Below are 22,803 nucleotides of genomic sequence, written 5' to 3' on the forward strand. Positions count from 1 at the left end.
GGAATAAGCACCATATTCATTGTAGAAAAGAAGAATGTGTTCCGTAGTAGTAGTAGTAGTAGTGATGATGATAATAATAATAATAATAATAATAATAACAACAACAACATCTGTAAACCATGTCTATGTTCAACCTGCTGCCCCTAACTATAAAGAGTTTTAGATAGAAGAAGAAAGGGTGCTGTAGTGAGCATGCCCTTCTGATCCAGAAGCAAATGTGAGGATTATTTGACTTTGGCCCCGACATTTCGCACTATTTATTTATTTATTTATTACACTAGCTGCATTACTGCAATGTTCTTGACTTCTGTAATGTGCTCTAAATGGGGCTACCTCTGTGCCTAGTCAATTAGTCCAAAATATCGCAGCCAGGCTGGTCACCGGTACACCTAGGGGTGACCACATTACACCAGTTTTAAAATCTCTTCACTGGCTGCCAATTAGTTTCCGGGCGAAGTACAAAGTGTTGGTTATTACCTTTAAAGCCCTGCATGGTTTGGGTCCAGGCTACCTGCAGGATTGCCTTCTCCCGTACAATCCGCCCCGCACACTCAGGTCCTCTGGGAAGAATCCACTTCAGCTAGAAAAAACTAGATTAACAACTGTTACCCAGAGGACCTTCTCTTCTGCTGCTCCCAGACTGTGGAATGGCCTGCCGGAGGAGATTCGTCAACTTGACAGTCTTTTAGAATTTAAAAAAGCAATAAAGACTGATCTATTCCGGCAGGCCTATCCAGTGAAATTTTAGAATGTTTTCAGGATGTTTTAATCATGTATGGTATGTTTTAATTCGTTTTAATGTGTATTTTACCTCATGTTTTTATACTGTTTGTTTTACACTTTGAATTGTTTTAGTTTTTGTGAACCACCCAGGGAGCTTCGGCTATTCGGCGGTATAAAAATGCAATAAATAATAATAATAATAATAATAATAATAATAATAATAATAATAATAATGCTGTGGGCACCCAGTTGGGTCTGGGAGTATGCTGGACTTCCCTGCAACTGCCTCCTCCCCTCAGACCCAGTCAGGTGCTCACAACATGTTTGCGAACCTGTAGGTTGAGTGCCTACGTGCCCTGCTAGTGTCGGCAGCCGTCCACCCCATTCTGGAGCCTCCATTGTGCAAAGACAACGGAGGCTTTAGAAATTACGTTATCCGCCTCCACTGCATAAATGGTGGCAATGAAAGCCCCATTTACACAGTGGGGGAAATGTGCAATTTCCAGAAATTGTGCATTTCCCCCGCTGCATAAATGGCAGCTGTAAAGGCCCTATTTACGCAGAGGGGGGAATTAGGTAATTTCCAGAGCCTCCACTGTCATGCACAATAGAGGTTCCAACATGGGGTGGACGGCTGCCAGGTGCTTGTTGATCACTGCCAAAGAAGCTGGTGCAGCATGCGAGTCGGGGTGAGTAGGGGCGGGGCAAACGTCCCACGAGTTGGATGTGGATGAATTCGCCCATCCCCAACTAGGGAAGTATGAGAACTTTCTTTTTGCTCACAAAACATGCGAGCGTGTCCCCATTCGAAGCTTTGAACTCGAGCACGAGCACATGTCCATCGAAAATATGTGCTTGCATTTGCTTCGTTCCCGATTCCCAGTTTGATTCGCACAAACTTCCTAATTTGGGCAAATTTGCTCAGGAGATTGAATCAGCGCCGCTTTAGTCTGTGGAGGACATCTGCACAATTTAGGAGATTTGTGTCAATCTGGGAAAACCTGCGCAAATCTCCCATTTGATCGCTGCTCGATTTGCACAAATTTTCCATTTGTGCAGACTGAGCAGCGATCGCAAGTGTGAATGGGAATTGGGCACGAGATGAACAGTGAGATGATTCCAAGGAGAAAGGACCAGTTAAAGAGAATGGGTGGCGTCTTTTAAGAAATCAGGAGACCGCTTTGGACAGCTGGGGAGGATAGAGTCAGAGGAGCAAAGGTTATTGCCTGGCGAGTGGCAAGGTCATCTGGAGAGACCCTGTGATGCACACCTGGCAGGTACATGGGAGAGGCATCTCTGTAGAACTCCCTGCCCCAGGAGATCTCCCTAACTCACACCGTGTTATGTCTTTGCCGCCATTTTCAACAGGCTTTGAATCTTGGCATTTAACTACTGGGCCTTTGAACTATTGCATTATTTTCTGCTGCTGCTGTTTCTCTTTTACTGTTGGATATTTTAATGTCTAATATTGTTCTTGACTAATCCTTTTCTTAGTCATCTTGGGTGCCTCATGGCAGAAAAGCTAGTTATAAATTCTTATATAAATAGCTAAAAATATTTATCATCACTATCATTAAAGGTAATATCAAAGCAATGCAAGTACTCTTAGGTTTTCCCTTATATTTTCAAGATTCTGATACAAGAATCAGAAAGCAAGAGAGAGAAGCAAGTACTATGGTTTGTTTCACATAAATCAATTCATTAGGAAACTGGAAGAGATTACTGGAGCTGTGGTTTGACCCATTAAATTGGTTCTAATAATCACTCCAATTTTGTTTCACAATTTCTAAAGAAGTTTTACATAATAAAAAGGCTGATATAAACCACTAATTTGTTTCAGATGAGAAGCAATATCCAAATATTGTTAATACAATAATAATAAATAATGGTTTACAATTTTGTAATATATATTCGTTGAACAAGGGAGCACGTGAATCGGTTCTTTGTAACCGTTAACATCACAATGCTAGATATGTTTACTCGGAAGTAAGCCCTACTATGATCAATAGGGCAAATGCCTGGTAAATCTGCACAGGATTGCTACATAAATTTATTTATTTTAAATTATTTTTAGGCCACCTTTAAGGGTAAAATCCACTCTAACCAAAATTTGGTTTGTTACTACAAAGAGCATTTATACTATCCAGGAGCGTAATTTAAAATTTCTGGTCATGTTGCACACAGGTCTTTTCACTGCAGGGCGTGCTGGTTTGTGAAATTTATGGATTGCTGTTTGCTTCCCTGTACAGATGTAAGGATGATATGTAAGCCCTCTTACTTGAATTCAAGTACCGAGAAAAAAGAGCTGAGCAGAACTGTGTTTCCCCAAGAGATGGGAAGTTAATCTACATGGTGTCTGTATATTTATGAAAATATTCACAATGAGCCTGTTCAGACCACATGCTAAGCCATGTTAGGCCACTAGCCCTTTTGCAGCAAATGGCTAGTGAGCATGTTTAAACCATGGTTATGTATCTACCATGGTTAGGAATGGTTCACATGACAGCTAAGTCATGGTTTACATGACATGGCTAAGCCATGTTTATCTCAAAATGCTTAACCACCATGGCTCAAAATGTTGTCTGAACATAGATGTAAGGGATGATAGTGTGAAATTACCCATTATATTATATTGCTAATGCTGGAACTCAAGTTAGTTCTGTTGTGCTTCTGGTCTGTACTCTTTACATTAAATTATAGCTTTTAGTAACGGCTGCATCCCAGCTGTGTGTTTACTGTGGAATAGGTACATTTTGTTTGTTCACTTGGGGAATCTGTATGACATTGTGAGAAAAACATCTTCACCCACATTTCCCCCCTTCAGGCTTGTTCATTTCTCCTTGCCTCCCTGAGCTCAGAAATCCCAAGACTTATTTTTGTAACACAACGGAATTGCTGCACAATCTCCTCAGGCAGTTGCGGCCCAAGACAGGTTGTCGCTTGAATTGGGGACTCGCTGCTGCCCCGCTCAGCCAATCTGCCCACCCACTGGTTTACTATTCTTGGTCTGCGGACGCCTCACCAATGTGATGCTCGTAAAGCGTTTCCACCTTCAGGAGCCGCACAGGGCCTGCATGAGGTCAGGAAGTTCCAGGGCTTCTCGCAATACTTTGCCCAACTTCACGTAGGCACTGCACGGCTCCTAAAGGTGGAAATGCCGCATGGACAGTGTGCTGGTGAGACAGGCGCATGTCCATGCACCAAATAAAGTAAGCCAATCGACTGGGCGGGTGGACTGGTTGGGCCAGCTGGGTTGGCTGACCAAGCCGGGTGGGTGGGAGGTGAATTGAACAGGCGGGAATCACGTGAGCAGGGCAGGAGGTGTGTGTGCGAGCCAGCGGATGCTTCTGGGTCCTGCCAGCCAGCCATGCAGGCGACCAGCAGGACCAAGAAGCGGCAGACGCTTTGAAGGGGGAGAGCACCGCTCTCCCCATATTCTGCTGCCTGTGGCTTCCGCATCCTTTTGCTTCATGGTAGGGCCAGCCCTGTCCCTGGGTATAGTTGACTTATCGTGTGCCTGTTCACTAGCACATTTTTTTTAATCAGTTATGGCCCTTGTGCCATACAAAAGTCACACACTCACAAAAATCACACACACCCCTTTGTCATTTGGGTTCCAGAAGTCTGGAAGCAGAGTTGCTGTCCCATTTCAAACAGAGAAGCATAGATTGGGTGCTGCTAAGTGACCCACATCTGGAATCACTCAGTGTGTTTGATAGTAGATCATTAATCCCATTTTAAGGGATCACGAGTCCAGATTTGAACAGGCTTGGTCATATCAAATTCAGACTTCATTTTAAAGTGGGTTATTTTAAAGAGGTGCTGAATATATGGTTTTGTTGTGTTTTAAACAAATTGTTGCTTATTCACCCTCTTGGCCACAGCAGTCTTTACTTCTGCTGTTGCTGCGGCTGTGGTCTTCCCGCAAGAGACTAACACGGTTGTCCTGTTTGAATTTCTTTTGCCCTCCAGCTTTAAAGATGAAAATAAAAGAGGTGAAAAAAGAAAACGGAGACAAGAAGATTATCCCAAAGAAGAAGAAGCCCTTGAAGCTGGGCACCATCAAGAAGAAAGATCTGAAGAAGCTGGTGCTGTACTTGAAGAATGGGGCAGACTGCCCGTGCCACCAGCTGGACCACCTCAGCAACCAGTTTCTCATCATGGGGCGCAAGGTGAAGACCCAGTACCTGCTGACAGCCATCCACAAGTGGGATAAGAAAAACAAAGAATTCAAAAAATTCATGAAGAAAATGAAGAGTCCGGAGTGTCCCACATTTCAGTCTGTCTTCAAATGATCAGCTGGTGTCAGATTTGGGACTTTTTCTTTTCTTTTTTTTTGCTGGCCCTGAACTTGCACAGACTTTGCCTTCGGGGCTCATATACCGTTGGCCTCCTTCTGCAATGGTGGATGCTGTACCTTTGATTCCTTTGGTGTTTCTTTTTGTTTGTGTCTTTTAGAGCTTCTTGTTTCTTGCTCTTTCCCCTGTCCCAGTTATATCCCTGTTAGGGAATCTTCAGAAGGGCTGTAGGTAGGCTTGGGGTTGCCAGCACAGCCGTATCAGAGGCCGTATTGAAAACAAACCTTTGCAACAAACCTGCATGGACTGTTTTGGGATAGAAACCTGCAATTTCAATGGGGTAGAATTTTCCCCGTAAACATGCCCCCTCTGATTCCCTTGTTTCTCCTGGCAGCTGTTCCTCCAGTGACCATTTCCTACCAACCCCTGGTGTGCTTCGTCCTCTACCTTTTGATTTGTCAAGTGAATGATCCCAGCTAGTCAGGGATCCTGTGGCAGATGAGACGATGTCACTGTGTTATGTAGCCAATTAAATTCACCTATGTAATGAGGTCACTGGGGGTGAGTGAGGGCAATATCATTGAGTAAGTCAGCCTATCTTGATTTTGTTTTGTAAAGCATGCCCCCAAATTGCCAAAAACAGAAGACAATTTTTTGGTCACAGCAGAAAACGTTCACACCAAAACACACACACGCGTATGAGTAGTTTTGACTCAACTCTCCTTTGGGGTATCTAAAAGTGCCACACAGACATGAGGGTGCAAGGCGGGTGAGCATCCAAGATGAACACAGATAGGGAGAATAGTCTCAGGATGCTATAAAAGAATTTCGGCCTCTTGTTTTTTTTATTAGGCCTTCTTCAATAGGCTATAACAGTACATATATACAACATGAATGACACAACACAGAATTATTATTATTTTCAATTAGAAAAGCACATTGCAAGCATGGCCAGTGTATACATGTGAACAATAACACAATTTCAATGCCACCCATAAATGGTTCATAGGGCACATTGCAAGCAAAGCCTGTGCATATATTTAAATAGTATAAAACAGTTAGCATATTACATACTCACTTGTAACGATGTCTGCAGAGATTGTTTACAACCACTTGTCTTACACTATAAATACTGGCAACTAGATGGGGTGTCCTAAAGCTCTATGGTTTTTTATACTGTGAGACAAGTTTTTTCTTTGAGTTTCGTGGAGGTGTTGCACGCAGACATACCCAGGAGTCACTCTGACCACAAGAGTGTTCACACATGCTGCCAGTGGGCTGTTTTTTTTATCACAAGCAGATCTTTTTTTAAGGCAGCAATCTGCCCATGAGAACAGAGACTAATGAAATGGCCTGGAGTAGTGAAGGAACAGGCTGGTGAACGGATCCTGTCTATCTCAAGGTAGCCCATGCAGACAAATTTCTGGGTGATGGTTTTCCAGGTTCATTAGTGAGAAGGAAAATACCATTTTGCTTCTCTGCCTTGAATACTGGAATACCTTGAGATACTTAACTTTTGCAGATATATGTATGCTATTTTGCATTGTTTGAAACTAATGTCACATCACGTAGGAACGGCCAGCATTGTGGTGTGGCAGTGGTTTTGAATCTGAAGGTTGCCTTGTACACAACTAGAGAATGGCGCCCGCCTAAGGTGCAGGGAGGTATAGATGAGGTGTAAAGTTCCAGGGAGGGCTGAGAACCCCCCAGGGAGGTGAAGGCGCCCTTCTTCTGTTTGAGCCAACACTTGGGTGGATTGAATGTCCCTTGGCAGAGGACCCTCTTTGATTCACATTGGACTTGCAGGCTGCTGTCACTCCAGTCTGATTTGGGAAGAAGGTGCCTCATGTGTGGTTGCATCAGCGAGTGGCTGTAGTTCATTGGTAGAACATCTGCTTTGCCTACAGAAGGTCCCAGGTTCAGTCACTGGCATCTCCAGGGAGACCTGGTAAAGAATCCTGCCTGAAAACCTGGAGAGTCCCTAGGTGGGTTGAGATGCTGTGTGCCTCTTCCAATACCAGAGTTGGACTCATACCCCGGTTCACAGATCCTCACATGCAGCGGTATAAGCAGAAGTCTCCATGACACAATGCATGAGACTCTTCCCATGCTCTCTGGTGGAACAGGCTGTACAGGTTGCATTGAGAGGGACCCTCCGCAAGGTAGAGGCAAGGGGGAACCCATCTTCAACAACTGTGTGAAACTGGGTTTGGGGGTCATTTGGGCTGTTTGTCCTGTCCCCCAGGAAGGGGGATTGCAAAGGCAGGGCCCAGGATTAAGAAAAGGAATGGGGTTGTTAAATTGTCAGTGTGGGGGCAGAAGAAGTTGAATAATACCCCAGTTCAGGAATGACCCACGTCTCTATTCATGGGAGTGGGGCGGAGGCTCCATTCTCCATGCAGTGGTTTGGGTGAGTTGGTGAATGAGCCATCTTTTGCTGCCTGAACGGATCCCTCCTCTCATGTAGTTTGGGCCTGTAATAAAGCTGGTGTCAGAGTGCATGAACCCCTTCACAGATAGAGAGCACATCATGAGCTGAGGCACCTGACATGAATATACCTTTGCAGTTGCATACAGAATCCAAAAAAGAGAGCGATGTAACATTAAAGTGTGGAATATTTCCTATAACTTGAAAACATTTTCTTCCTCTTATGGAGGCAGTTTTATACAACATGTTGGCTAAAAGTTTGCTAGTGGCAGTGGGGGAAGGGGTAGATAAAATGACAACCATCCCTGGCCTAGTGATTTACTTAAAAATGTAATCTAATGGAGTGTTGTTACTTGTTATTTTCACAGTCCTTGGACCTTGCTGTCTTCCTGTCCTTTCCCCACGAGAAATGCCCTATTTGTATATAATCCTCTTCTTTCTCCAGAAAGATGTCCTTGAATTTTTTTTTTTGGTAGCTTTCCTAGTTTCAAATTATGCTAGTTTCTTGTTTTCTATCCCAGTCCCATGTGTTTGTTCAGTTATTTTGTTGGTAAATGTGAGATTTTTGAACCTCCAGGTTTTAGAATGGAGTTTGTGCCTTTAAGGAGATATTTCGCCTCCCTCACCCTGTTGGGTCTCACTTTTCTGTTAATATTATTTTCCCTAAAACTAACAGCACCTAAGAGAGAGAGTGTGTGTGTGTGTGTGTGTGTGTGTGTGTGTATATGTCGGGACCCCTACATCTAATGTCATACTGCATTATTTTTAAGCTACTCATATTATGTTTGCATTATGCTGTAAAGATACTACAGTTAGAGATATATCTGAACAACCGCAATGGCACCATGTTTCTCTCAGAAGGCACGTAACATAAAACATAAATGTCTCTTTCCAATTCCATTTAGAAATACTATCAGGTATCTAGCCATAATGGATACTGGGAAGAAGCAGAAAACACATCTACAGTTCTATGTTTAGAAAGTCCATGAAGCAGCTGGTCCCCGTAGGGTGACCAGGAGTCCTCTTTTACAGAGGACAGTTCTTTATTTGAAGGCCTGCCAGAGGACTATTCTCTGTTTGAAGGCATCCTCTGTTTGAAAAGCTGTCCTGTTCAATTCCAGTTTGAATACAAAGAACCAGAGATGTGCAAGCTTCAGTTTCAGAATTCCGAATCATTGGTGGACCTTTTTCTGTGCAATCTGCTATTTTCTGCACAGTCCCGGCCCCAGTTAGAGAACTACATCTCCCAGCATGCATTGCAGCCTCCCTCCCACACTCCCCTTCTTACCTGCAACAACAACAGATCCCCTGGGGAGGTTGATGGGTGTTGAAGCAGGTAGGGGGGATTTGACGCTGCTCAACCTGAAGATGTACCTATAGTTTTCTTAACTTTCCCTTTCTGTTCTCTAAATGACAGCATCACTCAAAGGTGTAGCCCATTATTGCCAATGAGAAGGAAATACTGCTGTCTGATTGGCTGCAATGCATGCAGGGAGATATAGTTCTCTAACTGGGGCTGGGGCTGTGCAGAAAATGGTGGACTGCACACAAAATGTCCGCCAGTGCCTCGGAATTCTGAATCCGAATTCGAAGCTTCGCCCACCCTTATAAAGGCCTGTTTCCCATCAACAGTTACCGCCTGAAATGAATAGGCAGATATACAGGTGAACTGGACACAGTAACCTGCACTATGCTGAGGCGTACGGTATTTCTATTAAAATTTTAATAATTAAATTTGCATCTATACATATAAAGCCACATATGCAAATTATATGAAAATCAATGTCCTCTTCTGACCTCTTTTTTGGTGATGCATTTCCTCTTTCTCAGCAATCCATAAATGGCCTCCCTATAACTGCGATGTCTTCATTCACCACAATCTTTTTCTTTTCTTTTTAACACTAGATCTTTCCCCTCCAAATACCTTCCTTATTTGGAGAGCTTTGGCTATTGGACAGTATAGAAATGTAATAAATAATTAAACTTTTATACACATATTGTAAGTGTGTAAAAGTTGCCATAATCCCCAATGACCACCTTTCTCCAACCCCAGACTGAACCAATATTCCTTGCTATCTAAAACAAGGGGACGGTGTAAAAGCCGGAACGGAGCGGAACAGGCCGGAACAGCCCCATTATATTAAAAAACCATACCAAAAACAGTGGCATGTGTTAGCAACACTTGAGAACAATATTTTAGGACTAAAATCATACCAATATTATATCACTATTAACCCCAGAACTCTCAAAACGACGTCCGGAACAGAATGGGATGGCCGGAACGACCACTAGGGAACGAGCGATATCAACCAAACTCACCAGTCATGCATAACTAAATGGCAGGGATGCAATAAGCCACAAAAGTTGCCCCGAAACCACGTTCAGATACCCGTTCCGGGCAAAAATGTGTATTGCGCAAAATGGGCCATAACGGCAGCTTCCCAATGAGGTAAGTGAACCAAACTCACCAGATGCACATGACAAGGTGGGACAAATATAGAAAGCTCCAAAAGTTGCCCCGAAACCACGTTCAGATACTCGTTCCGGGCAAAAACGCGTATTGCGCAAAACCGGCTGTAACGGCAGCTTCCCAATGAGGAAAGTCAACCAAACTCACCAGATGCACATGACAAGGTGGGATAAATATAGAAAGCTCCAAAAGTTGCCCCGAAACCATGTTCAGTTACCCGTTCTGGGCAAAAACGCGTATTGCGCAAAACGGGTCGTAATGACAGCTTCCCAATGAGGTAAGTCAACCAAACTCACCAGACATACATTACTAGGTGGGACAGATGTAAAAAGCTCCAAATGTTGCCCCGAAACCACGTTCCGATACCCGTTCTGGGCAAAAGTTCATATTGCTCAAAACGGACCGTAATGACAGCTTACCAATAAGTCCACCAAACTCACCAGATGCACATTACTAGGTGGGACAGATGTAAAAAGCTCCAAAAGTTGCCCCGAAACCTTGTTCTGATATCCGTTCCAGGCAAAAGTCTGTATTGCCCCAAACGAGCCGTAACGGCAGCTTCCCAATGAGGTAAGTCAACCAAACTCACCAGAAGCACATTACTAGATGGGACAGATACAATAACCTCTGAAATTTCCATGAAAGTCATGTTCTGTTACCCATTCCAGGCCATAGTTCATATTCCCAAAATTAGCTGGAAAAGAAAATTATGGGTGAGGAAAATGAGGCACTATCTATTGTCGGGAAATTGCCTCGAAAGGCAACTTCTATGTGTGTGAATGCAATCAAATAAACTACTTTCATTGTACTAACTGGAACATTTAATAAACTTTCTCAGAATCCAGAGTGAAGTTCTGCAAAGATGGTTTCCTACAGAAGCCCATAGTTGTCATGTGGTTTGATAGTGTGCTTAAAATATCAGTCTATGATGGCATTGTTGGGGTTGGACTGTCTCATTCCATCATGAAGCTTACAATGACCTGTGGCTATTCACATCTTTCAACCTAACTTATCCCACAGGGTTATTACAAAATTGGGAAAGGCCATTGTAGTTCACCATGCGTTTCTGGGTGGCGGGTGGGATATAAATGTTCTGTCAAAAAAGCCCAGGTCTTTTGAGGATTGCCATAGGAGTACTGGAGGCTGCATTCCAGGAAGTCCAAAAATGCGGCCCCCAACCCCTTCCAGGGCTGATGGAGGCCTTCCCCCTCAGCCCTTTCCCCCAGGAAATTGGGTGCCAGTCCCGGTTGCCCTGGAGATCTCCGTTTTTCCAGAGGTCTCCCGGGTTTTCCGGGTCATCTGGTCACCCTTATCACACCAGGAGACAAAGCGTTAATGCCCACATTCCACAATCTTGACAGGTACCTCTCCCCTCCCCAAACATGGAATTTATTTTTAAAAGCCAATCACACAATTTTTAATTGTATGTTAGGTGTCTTGAATAGGTTAGCCCCATGTGAATAAGAGGGAGCTAGGTTGACCATTTGTTTGATTCAGTATAACCCATTGTCATTGGCTGTGATGTTCTGAAGCTTTATTAACATATACGCTTCTTTAGTCATATTCTTTATGAAAACATGAATACAAGAAAAATAACCACAAACAGTAAGAACAAAAACAATGTACATAATATCTATCTATATATACTCTCTCTCTCTCTCTCTCTCTCTCTCTCTCTCTCTCTCTCTCTCTCTCTCTCTCTCTCTCTCTGTGTGTGTGTGTGTGTGTGTGTAAATGTAAATGCTAACATATAGCACCTGTTAACATAAATTTTTGCCTACAGTGTAGATTATTCATTTCTCACAACACTTGGGACATTTGAATATACCACGAGAAGCTTGATTTATCTCAAGGCAAGAGAGATGGTACCAATCCTGACATGCTCCCTCTCACAGAACCATGGTGTCCTCCTTGGGTTTCTTGCACTGATAACCCATTAAGCACAAAGACCAAGATGAACTTTTGGAGCTTTCTATATTTGTCCCACCTTGTCATGTGCATCTGGTGAGTTTGGTTCACTTACCTCATTGGGAAGCTGCCGTTACGGCCCATTTTGCGCAATACGCGTTTTTGCCCGGAACGGATATCTGAACATGGTTTTGGGGCAACTTTTGGAGCTTTCTATATTTGTCCCACCTTGTCATGTGCATCTGGTGAGTTTGGTTGACTTTCCTCATTGGGAAGCTGCCGTTACGGCCGGTTTTGTGCAATACGTGTTTTTGCCCGGAACAAGTATCTGAACGTGGTTTTGGGGCAACTTTTGGAGCTTTCTTTATTTGTCCCACCTTGTCATGTGCATCTGGTGAGTTTGGTTCACTTATCTCATTGGGAAGCTGCCGTTACGGCCCATTTTGCGCAATACACATTTTTGCCCAGAACGGATATCTGAACATGGTTTTGGGGCAACTTTTGGAGCTTTCTATATTTGTCCCACCTTGTCATGTGCATCTGGTGAGTTTGGTTGACTTTCCTCATTGGGAAGCTGCCGTTACGGCCCATTTTGCGCAATATGCGTTTTTGCCCAGAACGAGTATCTGAACGTGGTTTTGGGGCAACTTTTGGAGCTTTCTATATTTGTCCCAACTTGTCATGTGCATCTGGTGAGTTTGGTTCACTTATCTCATTGGGAAGCTGCCATTACGTCCCATTTTGCGCAATACGCGTTTTTGCCCGGAACGGATATCTGAACGTGGTTTTGGGGCAACTTTTGGAGCTTTCTATATTTGTCCCAACTTGTCATGTGCATCTGGTGAGTTTGGTTCACTTATCTCATTGGGAAGCTGCCGTTATGGCCCATTTTGCGCAATACACGTTTTTGCCCGGAACGGATATGTGAACGTGGTTTCGGGGCAACTTTTGGAGCTTTCTATATTTGTCCCATCTTGTCATGTGCATCTGGTGAGTTTGGTTGACTTTCCTCATTGGGAAGCTGCCGTTACAGCCGGTTTTGCGCAATACGCGTTTTTGCCCGGAACGAGTATCTGAACGTGGTTTTGGGGCAACTTTTGGAGCTTTCTATATTTGTCCCACCTTGTCATGTGCATCTGGTGAGTTTGGTTCACTTACCTCATTGGGAAGCTGCCGTTACGGCCCATTTTGCGCAATACACATTTTTGCCCGGAACGGGTATCCGAACGTGGTTTCGGGGCAACTTTTGTGGCTTATTGCATCCCTGCCATTTAGTTATGCATGACTGGTGAGTTTGGTTGATATCGCTCGTTCCCTAGTGGTCGTTCCGGCCATCCCATTCTGTTCCGGACGTCGTTTTGGGAGTTCTGGGGTTAATAGTGATATAATGTTGGTATGGTTTTAGTCCTAAAATATTGTTCTCAAGTGTTGCTAACACATGCCACTGTTTTTGGTATGGTTTTTTAATATAATGGGGCTGTTCCGGCCTGTTCCGTTCCGTTCCGGCTTTTACACCGTCCCTAAAACAAGAACCACTTCTGCAAATTAAACTAAAAAAATGCAAATGTGCCCAATTTGAACACTGTTTCTGCATCTCAAAATTGTGCTTTTTAAAAAATGATTCTTTAAATGGAATTTTGCACACACACACAGTGTAAAACTGGTTAACAGAGCATGAGGACAGTTTTTCCCCCCTGACTGCAGCAATGATGAGAAATGAAAAACAAAAAGGCAAGGTTTTGTAGAACAACGGAAGATGCACTGCTTCTGAGGGAAGCAGGCGTAGGAGGTGACCAAGGATTCAAATGTGCAAGGTGACTGATCCCACAACTAGAACCTACTTGGCAAACTGATACACTCTCTATGCAAAATTGGCATGCATTCATATTCCTGCCCCCACCTAGATTTTCCAGTTCCATCTTTGGGGAATATGATTCCACTAAGGAAATGACTGCTAGAGGAGCCAGGCGGCCATTTTATTTCCAACATTCCAATCTATCAGAGACGGGGGGGGGGGGGAAAGCAACGCTACTGAGCATGTGTCGTGCTATGGGTGAGAAGCTGGCCTCTGTATTCACTCTAATAGGGCAAAGAAATATTCATTAAAAATTAACTGCAGGGAATTTTTTTAAAAAGATAAGCCATACCACCAACTAGAAGGAATGAGGAAGAAGACCCCACCACTAGATTGATGGGCAAGGGTCTCAATTCCCTGAATTTTATGAGCACATATTCTTGCCAGCCTATGTTTTAGAGTTAGGCCCAACTCTACTAATGCAGTCTTTTTGCTATGTTAAAGCCATCCATTTCAGTGGGCTTACACAGGAGGATTTGTCCAGTGTAAATTAATGGGGTGGAAGCGATTGAGTTAAGGCTAAAATCCTACGCACATTGGTTTTTTGTTTTTTTTTGAGGGGGGGGAGTAAACCCACTTACTTCTAAATAAAACATGGCTAGGACCAGACCACACAGCTGCTAAGGGTCTTGGGTTGACCTTCTTTTCTCGTCCTAGTGAAGGTGGTTTAGCATCCGTTCCTCTCCCCTGCCCCTGCTAAACACACTCAATTTTTTGTATTCGGCTTCTTTCTCTGTCCCACCTCCTGCTTTAGGCTTACAATACGTAGCGTTGCCCTCATGCACGGCCGAAGTGCTGAGAGATGCGTTTGGGGATGAGTTAGCTTTGGCTCTAGAGTGAAGGGCCTGTTTCAATGGACAACAGGAACCATCTGGATTGAGTAACGGACTCCCTCGCATGGCGCTGATACGCAGTGGCTACAGACCCCTCTCGGAGTGCACGTGGAGGTCATTGGTCGAGCAAATGTGCTGGAATGTTCTGGAAGGTCCAGCAAGTTCCTCTGGGGAACCATCCCCAGGCCATGGCTGTCTTTCTTCAAGAATCGACACCATCAGCCAGATTAATTTGAACCTCGCTCTGTCTTCGTGATGGTCGTCGCGTAGGGGATGCTTTTGGCCAAGAACATTGAAGAGTGTTGAATTTTGCTTTCCTGTTGCGTTCTGCCGGCCCGGCATTTGGCCAATATTAATAAGGGCCATTGGTGTGTGTGTGTGTGTGTGTGTGGGGGGAGAGTGGGGAGGGGGATGGTTTGCAGCTCAGTGATAGAGCACATATTTTGCATGCAGAAGATGCTAGAGTCAACTTTTAGCATCTTCTCCCAGAAGGATCTCACAGGACAGGGCTGCAGAAGCCCCCTGACTGAGATCTTGGAGAGCAGCTGCTAGTCAGAGAACACATTCTTGGACAAAAGGGACCAATAATGTGACATAGCATAAGACCTGTTTGCAAAATGTTTGGCCTGATTCTGTGCAGAAGTCGGTCTCGAAGAGTTCAACAGGTCTTACATCCAAGCAGTGGAGGCTGATGGCAGAGCAGCTAGTAATAGGCCTGCGTCAGATGGGAAATGTAGGCCCCATTACAAACTGCTCATTAAGTTTTTTTTTAATCAGTTCTAAATACATATGAGCTAGAACGATTTATAAAAAAAGGCAATGGCAAGCACTTTTATTCAAGATGTATATAAGACATCACTTCTTCACATTCAGAAATGCTTTACGTGCTTTTCTTTGGGCAAATTCATCATCGTCATAATCGACAACAGAAAAATCAAGCAGCTTTGCCCAGAGGGACTCGGAGTAGGCCCCCTCAAAATCATAGGCCTATGCCCACTGGCCCCACTGCCCCCACCCTGCCCAGCCCTGGCTGATGGCTCCAATGTCAGTGGGGTAGTGAATGTGCTCCAGGGTTCAGTCAGAACCAGCCAGAACTCTAAAGGAGCGATCCAAAGTGCTTTGCTGTTAGAGAAAACGGGTAAGAGGAGAAAGTGTCAACTACTTCCCATAAAGAGCACCAGTTGATCGGGAAGATGGGTGAGAGGGTGCTATTGCACCTGTGTCCTGCTTGTGGGTCCCTGGTCAGCTGCTAATTGGCCACTGTGGGAACAGGGTGCAGGTCTAGATGGAACCTTGGTTTGATCCAGCAGGGCTCCTCTTGTGTTCTTAAGAGCAGCACAACCTGATTCTTGTCCCCTCCAGAAACCCAAGTGCCAGGACTGATTTTGCAGGTGCTGGGGTCAACTTGATCCTTGGATTTTTATTTTCCAGCTAAGGACAGGTGTGGCGCTTTCTCTCTTGGCTGAAGGGTCAGCTTGCCGGCCCGGTGTCCCCAAGCTCCCCTCAGTTCTGGTCTTAGCCATGGTTAGGCCACTAGCCCTTTTGCAGCAAATGATTAGTGAGCATATTTAAACAGTGGTTATATAGCCACTATGGTTAGGAATGGTTCACATGACATGCTAAGCCATAATGTTTACCTCAAAATGCTTAACCACTGTGGCTTAGCGTGTGGTCTGAACAGGGTCAGTGTTGTTGGTTGCTTGGTGTGCAGATAGGTCTGAGATGAGGGTGGGCATTGGTGTAATGTTGACTAGTATCACAAAGGCCCCAATAAGGTAAATTAGTGAGATTCCCTGATGCACTTTCTAAGAGAAACAGGCATTTGAAGTGTGGGGCAGTCTCTCCCAGGTGTACAGTTCTTGAATTGTATAGGGCTGTGCTGAAATTTCTCAAAAAATAATTTCCTGATAAACCTTTGATCTCCCCCTTTTTTTTCCAACCTGGCCCTGAACTACTAGAGAATTTTAATCCTCTTCTGGAGAATATTTGGCCACATGGCCTTCTGAGTTTTCCCTGTGAGTACAGAGGAGAACTGCGTTTGCAATTGTGGTTACAATTTTAATTGTGTTGCAGGAAGCAATGACCTGGGCTGCTAGTCCTTCTGTGTTAAACAGGGGTGGGCACCTTTGGGAACTTTGGGGATAACTTTCCCTGTCCAGACAGCACCCTCCAAAAAAGCAAAAATGAAAAAAGCCAAAAAATCATCTTGAGTTCTGTGTCTATTTCTGGGTACCACACTTCAAGAAGGATGCAGGACACTTTCAAAGGCAGAAGTCACGTTTTATACACAGCAAGAGTGATACGCCCCTTCCTAGAGTTAGAAGTTACATGCTGGTAACTTCAAGGCTAGACTTCTGCAATGCGCTCTACATAGGGCTACCTTTGTGCCTAGTCCGGAAACTTTAACTAGTTCAAAATATGGCAGCCAGGCTGGTCAACAATACACCTACAGGTGACCACATTTCACCAGTTTTAAAAACTCTTCTTTGGCTGCCAATTAGTTTCTGAGCAAAGTATAAAGTGTTGGTTATCACCTTTTAAAGCCCTACATGGTTTGGGTCCAGGCTACCTGCAGGATCGCCTTCTCCCATACAGTCCACCCCACACACTCAGGTCATCTGGGAAAAATCTACTTCAGCTAGCAAAAACTAGATTAACAACTGTTACCCAGAGGACCTTCTCAAAGACTGTAGAATGGCCTGCCGGAGGAGTCTTGTCAACTTAACAGTCTATCAGCATTCAAGAAATCTATAAAGACTGATCTCTTCCGGCAAGCCTATCCAGTGGAATTTTAAGATGTTTTTAGAACGTTTTTTAGGATGTTTTTAACAATGTAGATTATGTTTTAATTCAGTTTTATGTATTTTATCGTTTATTGTTGTTCCCTACCTCGATCAAAATGGAGAGGCGGGTAAGAAATAAATGTATTATTATTATTATTATTATTATTATTATTATTATTATTATTATTCTGTTTCTCTCTGTCCCCCACGTATCCACATTCATTAAAGTAAAGCTGCTGAATTCACAATTTCTTGTGTGATGTTCCTGAATCTTATATATATATATATATATATATATGAGATGTTTTCTTAACCCTGGCTTGTTGTGTTTTAAATAGCCCAAGTGGCCTTCCATGAGGAGGTGGATTAAATTAACCTTTTGGAAATAAATCCATATAAGTATCAATTTGTTTCTAGATAACACCCCCCCCCCCCGCCCTGCCAGTAAATTTATGGACAAGGAATGTGTCTGGGGATGGAGAGGAGAGAAATAACATTTTTTCCCCTTCTACAGAAGGTTGAAGACAGATTACTGCTTGTGGTGTGTGCACACCTTGCATTTTCATCTCTGGCAAAAAGGTTTTGCAGGGAGGGTGTTGCATTGTTTGCAAAACTTGCAAAATGTGTTTGATCAGAGGTGACAATGGGACAAAAAGCTATGTGTGTGTGTGTGTGCCCAGAATATTAGAACCTGGGGTGAACCATGAAGCTGATTGGCAGTGTACATACACACACATATATATGAACATTAGAAGAGCCATGCTGGATCAGACCAAGGGTCCATCTAGTCCAGCACTCTCTAATTTAGAACTCCTCTATCATGTCCTGCCTTTGCCTCCATTTTTCCAAGCTAAATGGGGATTTGTATGTTGGCATCCTTACGAAAACGTGAACGTCAGACTAAACATTTGCGTCGCCCCCTCTTCCAAAATTAACACAATGCGGTTTTGCCTGCTTTCAAAGAGTGGCGGATCGTCACCTGCCCCCAAGTTATTCAAGGGCTGTCATGGTTTGGCAGGATTCCAGCCTCACCTACCTACCCCCTGGCTCCAAGTCCTGGAAAATTCACATTTGTTTCTCTGCCCCCTCCTGCCCTGCCCTGCCCATAGCCCCCTCCTCTGTCCATTTCCTTCGCTTGCCTTCTCACTCGTTCTAAATGTTTATTTAATAATCCTGAAAAGAGCTATTAAAGCTTCCTGGGTTAAAATGTTTGTTAAACACCCTGTCAGTTCTACTTCAGTTGAGAATGCCCGGGCTGTGGCGGGACAGATGGAGTTTGTGGCGCTGGAGAGAATAGTGAGAAATTGGCTCCTGGCTCGACAGGCCTGCCCTGTCTGCCCCCTCCCCCCTCCCCGATCTCACCTCCTCAGCATGGGCCCAGATAGCTCCGCAGCTTGATACACCGAGAATCCCCCCCCCAACAGAATTAATGGAGGGTGAAGGGATTAGGTCTGTCAGATGAGCCCCCTGATAAAGAGGGCAGGGTCACTGTGCTGGATTTAGCGGTGAGCACATATGGCCGTGATTAGTGGATCCATGACAGAGCCTCAGTGGGGGCCAGGGTGGCTGCTTGGAGTTCCTGTGTGACTTACATCTCAATGGGTGACTCCAGGGTTGGGTCCATGATTTGAATGCCTGCTCTTGCTTGGCATTGTTTGGGATGGCTCTCGTTTGGGCCAGCGTCATTGGGCATTCACTGTCGGGCCCGATCTTGACAAAGGGCCCACCTCTGCCTCACAGCATATGCTAATTTGTAGGTATAATGCAAACCCCATGAGCCATACTTTGGGATTACTCATTTATTGTATTTATTGCATTTATATCCCACATTTTTCCCCCTACAAGGAATCCAAGGCAGTTTACATAGTCCTCTTCCTCTCCTTTTTATCCTCACAACAACAACCCTGTGAGGCAGGTTGGGTTGAGAGTCTGTGACTGGCCCAAAGTCACCCAGTGAGCTTCCATGGTATAATGGGGACTAGAACCCGGATCTCCCGACTCCCAGCCCAACACTCTAATCACTACACTTACACTGACTCTCCAACCTTCTAACCACTTAACCACACTGGATTTGTGCATTTGGGCGGTAGATTTGCGCATTTTTTGCAGGTGTCAATTTGCCCAAATGTGAACTTGCACACATATAAATTTGCATAAATTCAGGAAACGAGGGGGGAAAAATCCGAATGGACCACAGACAGAACAAAAAGCACCCGACAAACTGCGAAATGCAGACAGAATGGATTTTACCAAATCTGTGCATTCTTAGGGCAGAAGAAGACACATTCTGAACTGTGGGTTTGCTGGCCCAGTTCCTTCCCTAGAACAGAGCATGTGTATGTGTGCAGTTAAACACGGACTGATAGTCTGAGAGACAGAGAGTTTGTGTTTCAGATAGGTTGGTCGCTTACACCTTGCAAAAAAGAAAAAAGAAAAAAAGAAGAAGGTGTGTCTGTGTGTGTGTGTGTGTGGAATGCATTAGCAAGAAAGAAGACAATTTGCATAACATTTGCATGTACTAATGTAGATGCACGAATGCAAATTGAGAAATAATGACCATGATTTAAATAAAAAAACAAGGCATCTCACCAGAATGAGGAACAAGGTGACCATGTGAGCTGTGTGCTGTCCAGGGACTAACTAATGAAAAGCAATTGCAAAACCTTTGCTACGGTCTCTCCTTAGGATTCTCTGAGTTTAAACCAAACTTGTACCAGGCACCCTTTCAGATAGAGGGCATCTTCAAATAGAGGGCTGTTTTCTGGCAGCTCTTCAAATAGAGGACTGCCCTCTGTAATGTAGGACACCTGACCACCCTAGCTTCTGTGGTTCATCACGGTTTGTAGAATACTTTTTCCGCCTGGGGGTTATGTTAATCAAAAATAGCAAAGGTATGTGTGTGTTGAAGCACGGTTCAAAAGCCCCAATGCGGTGTAATTTCAGAAATGTAGGTAATACCATATTATTATTATTATTATTATTATTATTATTATTATTATTATTATTATTTTCATGGCTCATGAGATTGCTTGTATGAGATGGGGTCATGCAGTGGAGTCTGGTTGCTCCATTTTCAATGGGTCTGTGAATGCATTCTGGGTTTTTAGTCAAGGAAGGAAAGGAAAGGAGCCTCTCGTGCAAGCACTGAGTCATTACTGACTCTTGGAGGGATGCCAGCTTTCGCTGATGTTTTCTTGGCAGGCCTTATAGCTGGATGGTTTGCCGTTGCCTTCCCCGGCCGTTATTACCTTTCCCCCAGCAGGCCAGCCAGAATTCTAAAGCAGCTATTCAAGGTGCTGAAACTATTTTGGGGGTGGGGTTCAGCCCCTTAGATAGTTGCTTTCGAGTCCTGGCTCCTTGTGACTAAAACCCAGAATGGAATCAGAGCTCACCGAGATCGGAGCCACCAGCCTCCACTGGGATCAGGGTATGAGTTTCTCCTCCAACCCCCACCCCCACCGCCCCAGTGCCTGGATCCTGCTCACTTGTCCTTGGGACCGTAATGGACGTGGTAACTCTGCAAGATTTGTTGCCCGGAGCACTAGCCCGTTAGCCTCGATGAACGGCAGCAGAAGACCCATCTCCAAAATCCCCCCAGGCTGGAAGAGAAAAGGAGACAGATTTTATGCTCTGCCCCCTTTCAGTGACAGAGAAAATGCCCCAGGCATTGGTGGCCGCAAAATCTGACGGGTTGCATTCGCCTTGTCATTAACACAGACCATTTCTGTCACAATAAATGGCACAGAATGGTTAATCTCCCTGGGTAACTGTGGAGGGATTAGATTCTGCTCCTGCTTTTTTGCTGGGTGAGTGCTTCCGAATGGGGTGAGCGCCCCCCGTTTCCTGCTCCCTGGAAGGCTCTTTAGCGGCCTTTTGTCCCGATAGAAACCTCCGGCTTTTCAGAGCCTAGGTAAGGGGGCAGCCTGGTCCTGGGTTAGACGGGACAAGAGGTCACTGCTGAGCCCCGGGGCTCCCTGGGGCGGGAGTCGCTTCAGCTCCTGCACACAGCTCACGGGGCGGCAGCGTTCAGTTTTGCCCATGTGAATGTAGACATCTGAAAGCCAACGTTGCATCGACATTGTGTAGGGTGAGGAAGCTAGCGCTGAAAAGATGTCAGCCTTTGCTGAGCATTACTTCAGTTCCAAGAGGCGAGAGGCGGGCATGGGAAGGGAGTCCTTTTGAGAAACTTATTTTCTTCTCCTTTTGTGTCACCCCAAAAGTGGTGCATTTAGTGTGGGATCCAGGGTGGGGTTGTTAAAAAGAAAGAAAGAAAGAAAGAAAAGGGGGAAACTTCTTATTTGTCCTGAGCTGTCTTATTTGCCTTGCAGTGTTTGGGGAATCCTACTTCTCCAGGAATTTAATCTCCTTCTTAGAAAAATAGAAAAAGAAGGAGAAGGAGAAGAAGAAGAAGAAGAAGAAGAAGAAGAAGAAGAAGAAGAAGAAGAAGAAGAAGAAGAAGAAGAAAACCCTGTTTCTTGCCTTTCATGTAAATTGATGATTGGTGATAACACTGAGGGCTTTGTGCTTTGGTTTAGCTTTTCAGCAGGGAGATACATCTGCTTGCACTTACGGGCGCGATGTGGCCTCCATGCGATTATGAGTTTATGGCCTTGCTAAAGAATCGGTAGATTTTATAGGCCGATAGGAAACCTTTATCAGTTCACAACTTCTCAAGTCATACAGGGGAGGGGGAGGGCAGGAAGAGAGGAAAGTTTCATTGCAAATAATAAAAATAAAAATCTGGCTTTCGTTCAAAACTGGGAGAATCACCACTCATGCCTCCTTGAGCTCATTTACTTATTTACTGCATTTCAATCCCACCTTTTTCCCCTCCAAGAAACCCAAGACGGCATGCATAACTCTCTCCATTTTATCCTCACAATGACAACCCTGTGACGTAGGTTGGGTTGAGAGTCTCTGGGCATGTCTAGATGAAGTGATATCCCGGGGATTGCCCTGGGATCATCCCTGTGCGTCCACATGACACACAGGGGTCCCGGGGGCTGGGAGGGATCATCCCTCCCTTGCCCTGGGATAGCCAGGACGGCTTTAATCCTGGCTTTTCCTGTGGTCTCGGGATTGTCCTGAGACCGCGGGACGTGTGGGCAGCTGTCCTGGTTTCTTCCCGGCTCCTCGTGAGTAACCGTGGGGAGCTGGGAAGCAGGCACAGGGCACAGAGCTCTTCAAGCGCTCCGTGCCCATTTCTTTCTTTTTACTCACTTTTTCGCTGGAGCGCTCGTGTGTTGTTGTTGTTTTAAAAATGGCGGGCACGACGTCCGCTGTCCTCCCGGGACGTTGTGTGCCGCGTATAGACTGAGGGGGAGGATCTCATGATCATCATATCGCCATGCCCTGTGAAAGGCCCAAAGTCACCCAGTGAGTTTCTGTGGCTGACTGGGGACTAGAATCCGGATGTCCTGATTCCTGGTCTAAGGCTGTTGCTAGATGAGGACTTAGCCCGGTGTGAGGCCCGGGCTCCCTGCTGTGCATCCAGATGATGCACAG

General features: G+C 44.8%; 2 protein-coding genes across 7 annotated transcripts in view; one reads left to right on the forward strand and one right to left on the reverse strand.

Moving 5' to 3' along the window:
* LOC134407234 (secreted frizzled-related protein 1) overlaps positions 1-8,151 on the forward strand; it is a 520,297-nt gene extending 512,146 nt beyond the window's left edge. For 4 of the 5 annotated variants that reach the window (XM_063138881.1, XM_063138882.1, XM_063138883.1 and 1 more), the window contains one exon: positions 4,743-8,151. In XM_063138881.1, coding sequence (XP_062994951.1) covers positions 4,743-5,018 — 276 coding nt within the window. In that variant the 3' untranslated portion in view covers positions 5,019-8,151. Of the gene's footprint in view, positions 1-4,695 lie in introns of all 5 variants that reach the window. The other variant, XM_063138885.1, reaches the window with a different exon arrangement.
* GOLGA7 (golgin A7) overlaps positions 1-22,803 on the reverse strand; it is a 355,413-nt gene that overhangs the window by 188,434 nt on the left and 144,176 nt on the right. The gene's annotated exons all lie outside the window — the stretch shown is intronic.

This window comes from Elgaria multicarinata, chromosome 12 (assembly GCF_023053635.1).
Source record: "Elgaria multicarinata webbii isolate HBS135686 ecotype San Diego chromosome 12, rElgMul1.1.pri, whole genome shotgun sequence".
NCBI classification, from domain to species: Eukaryota; Metazoa; Chordata; class Lepidosauria; order Squamata; family Anguidae; genus Elgaria; species Elgaria multicarinata.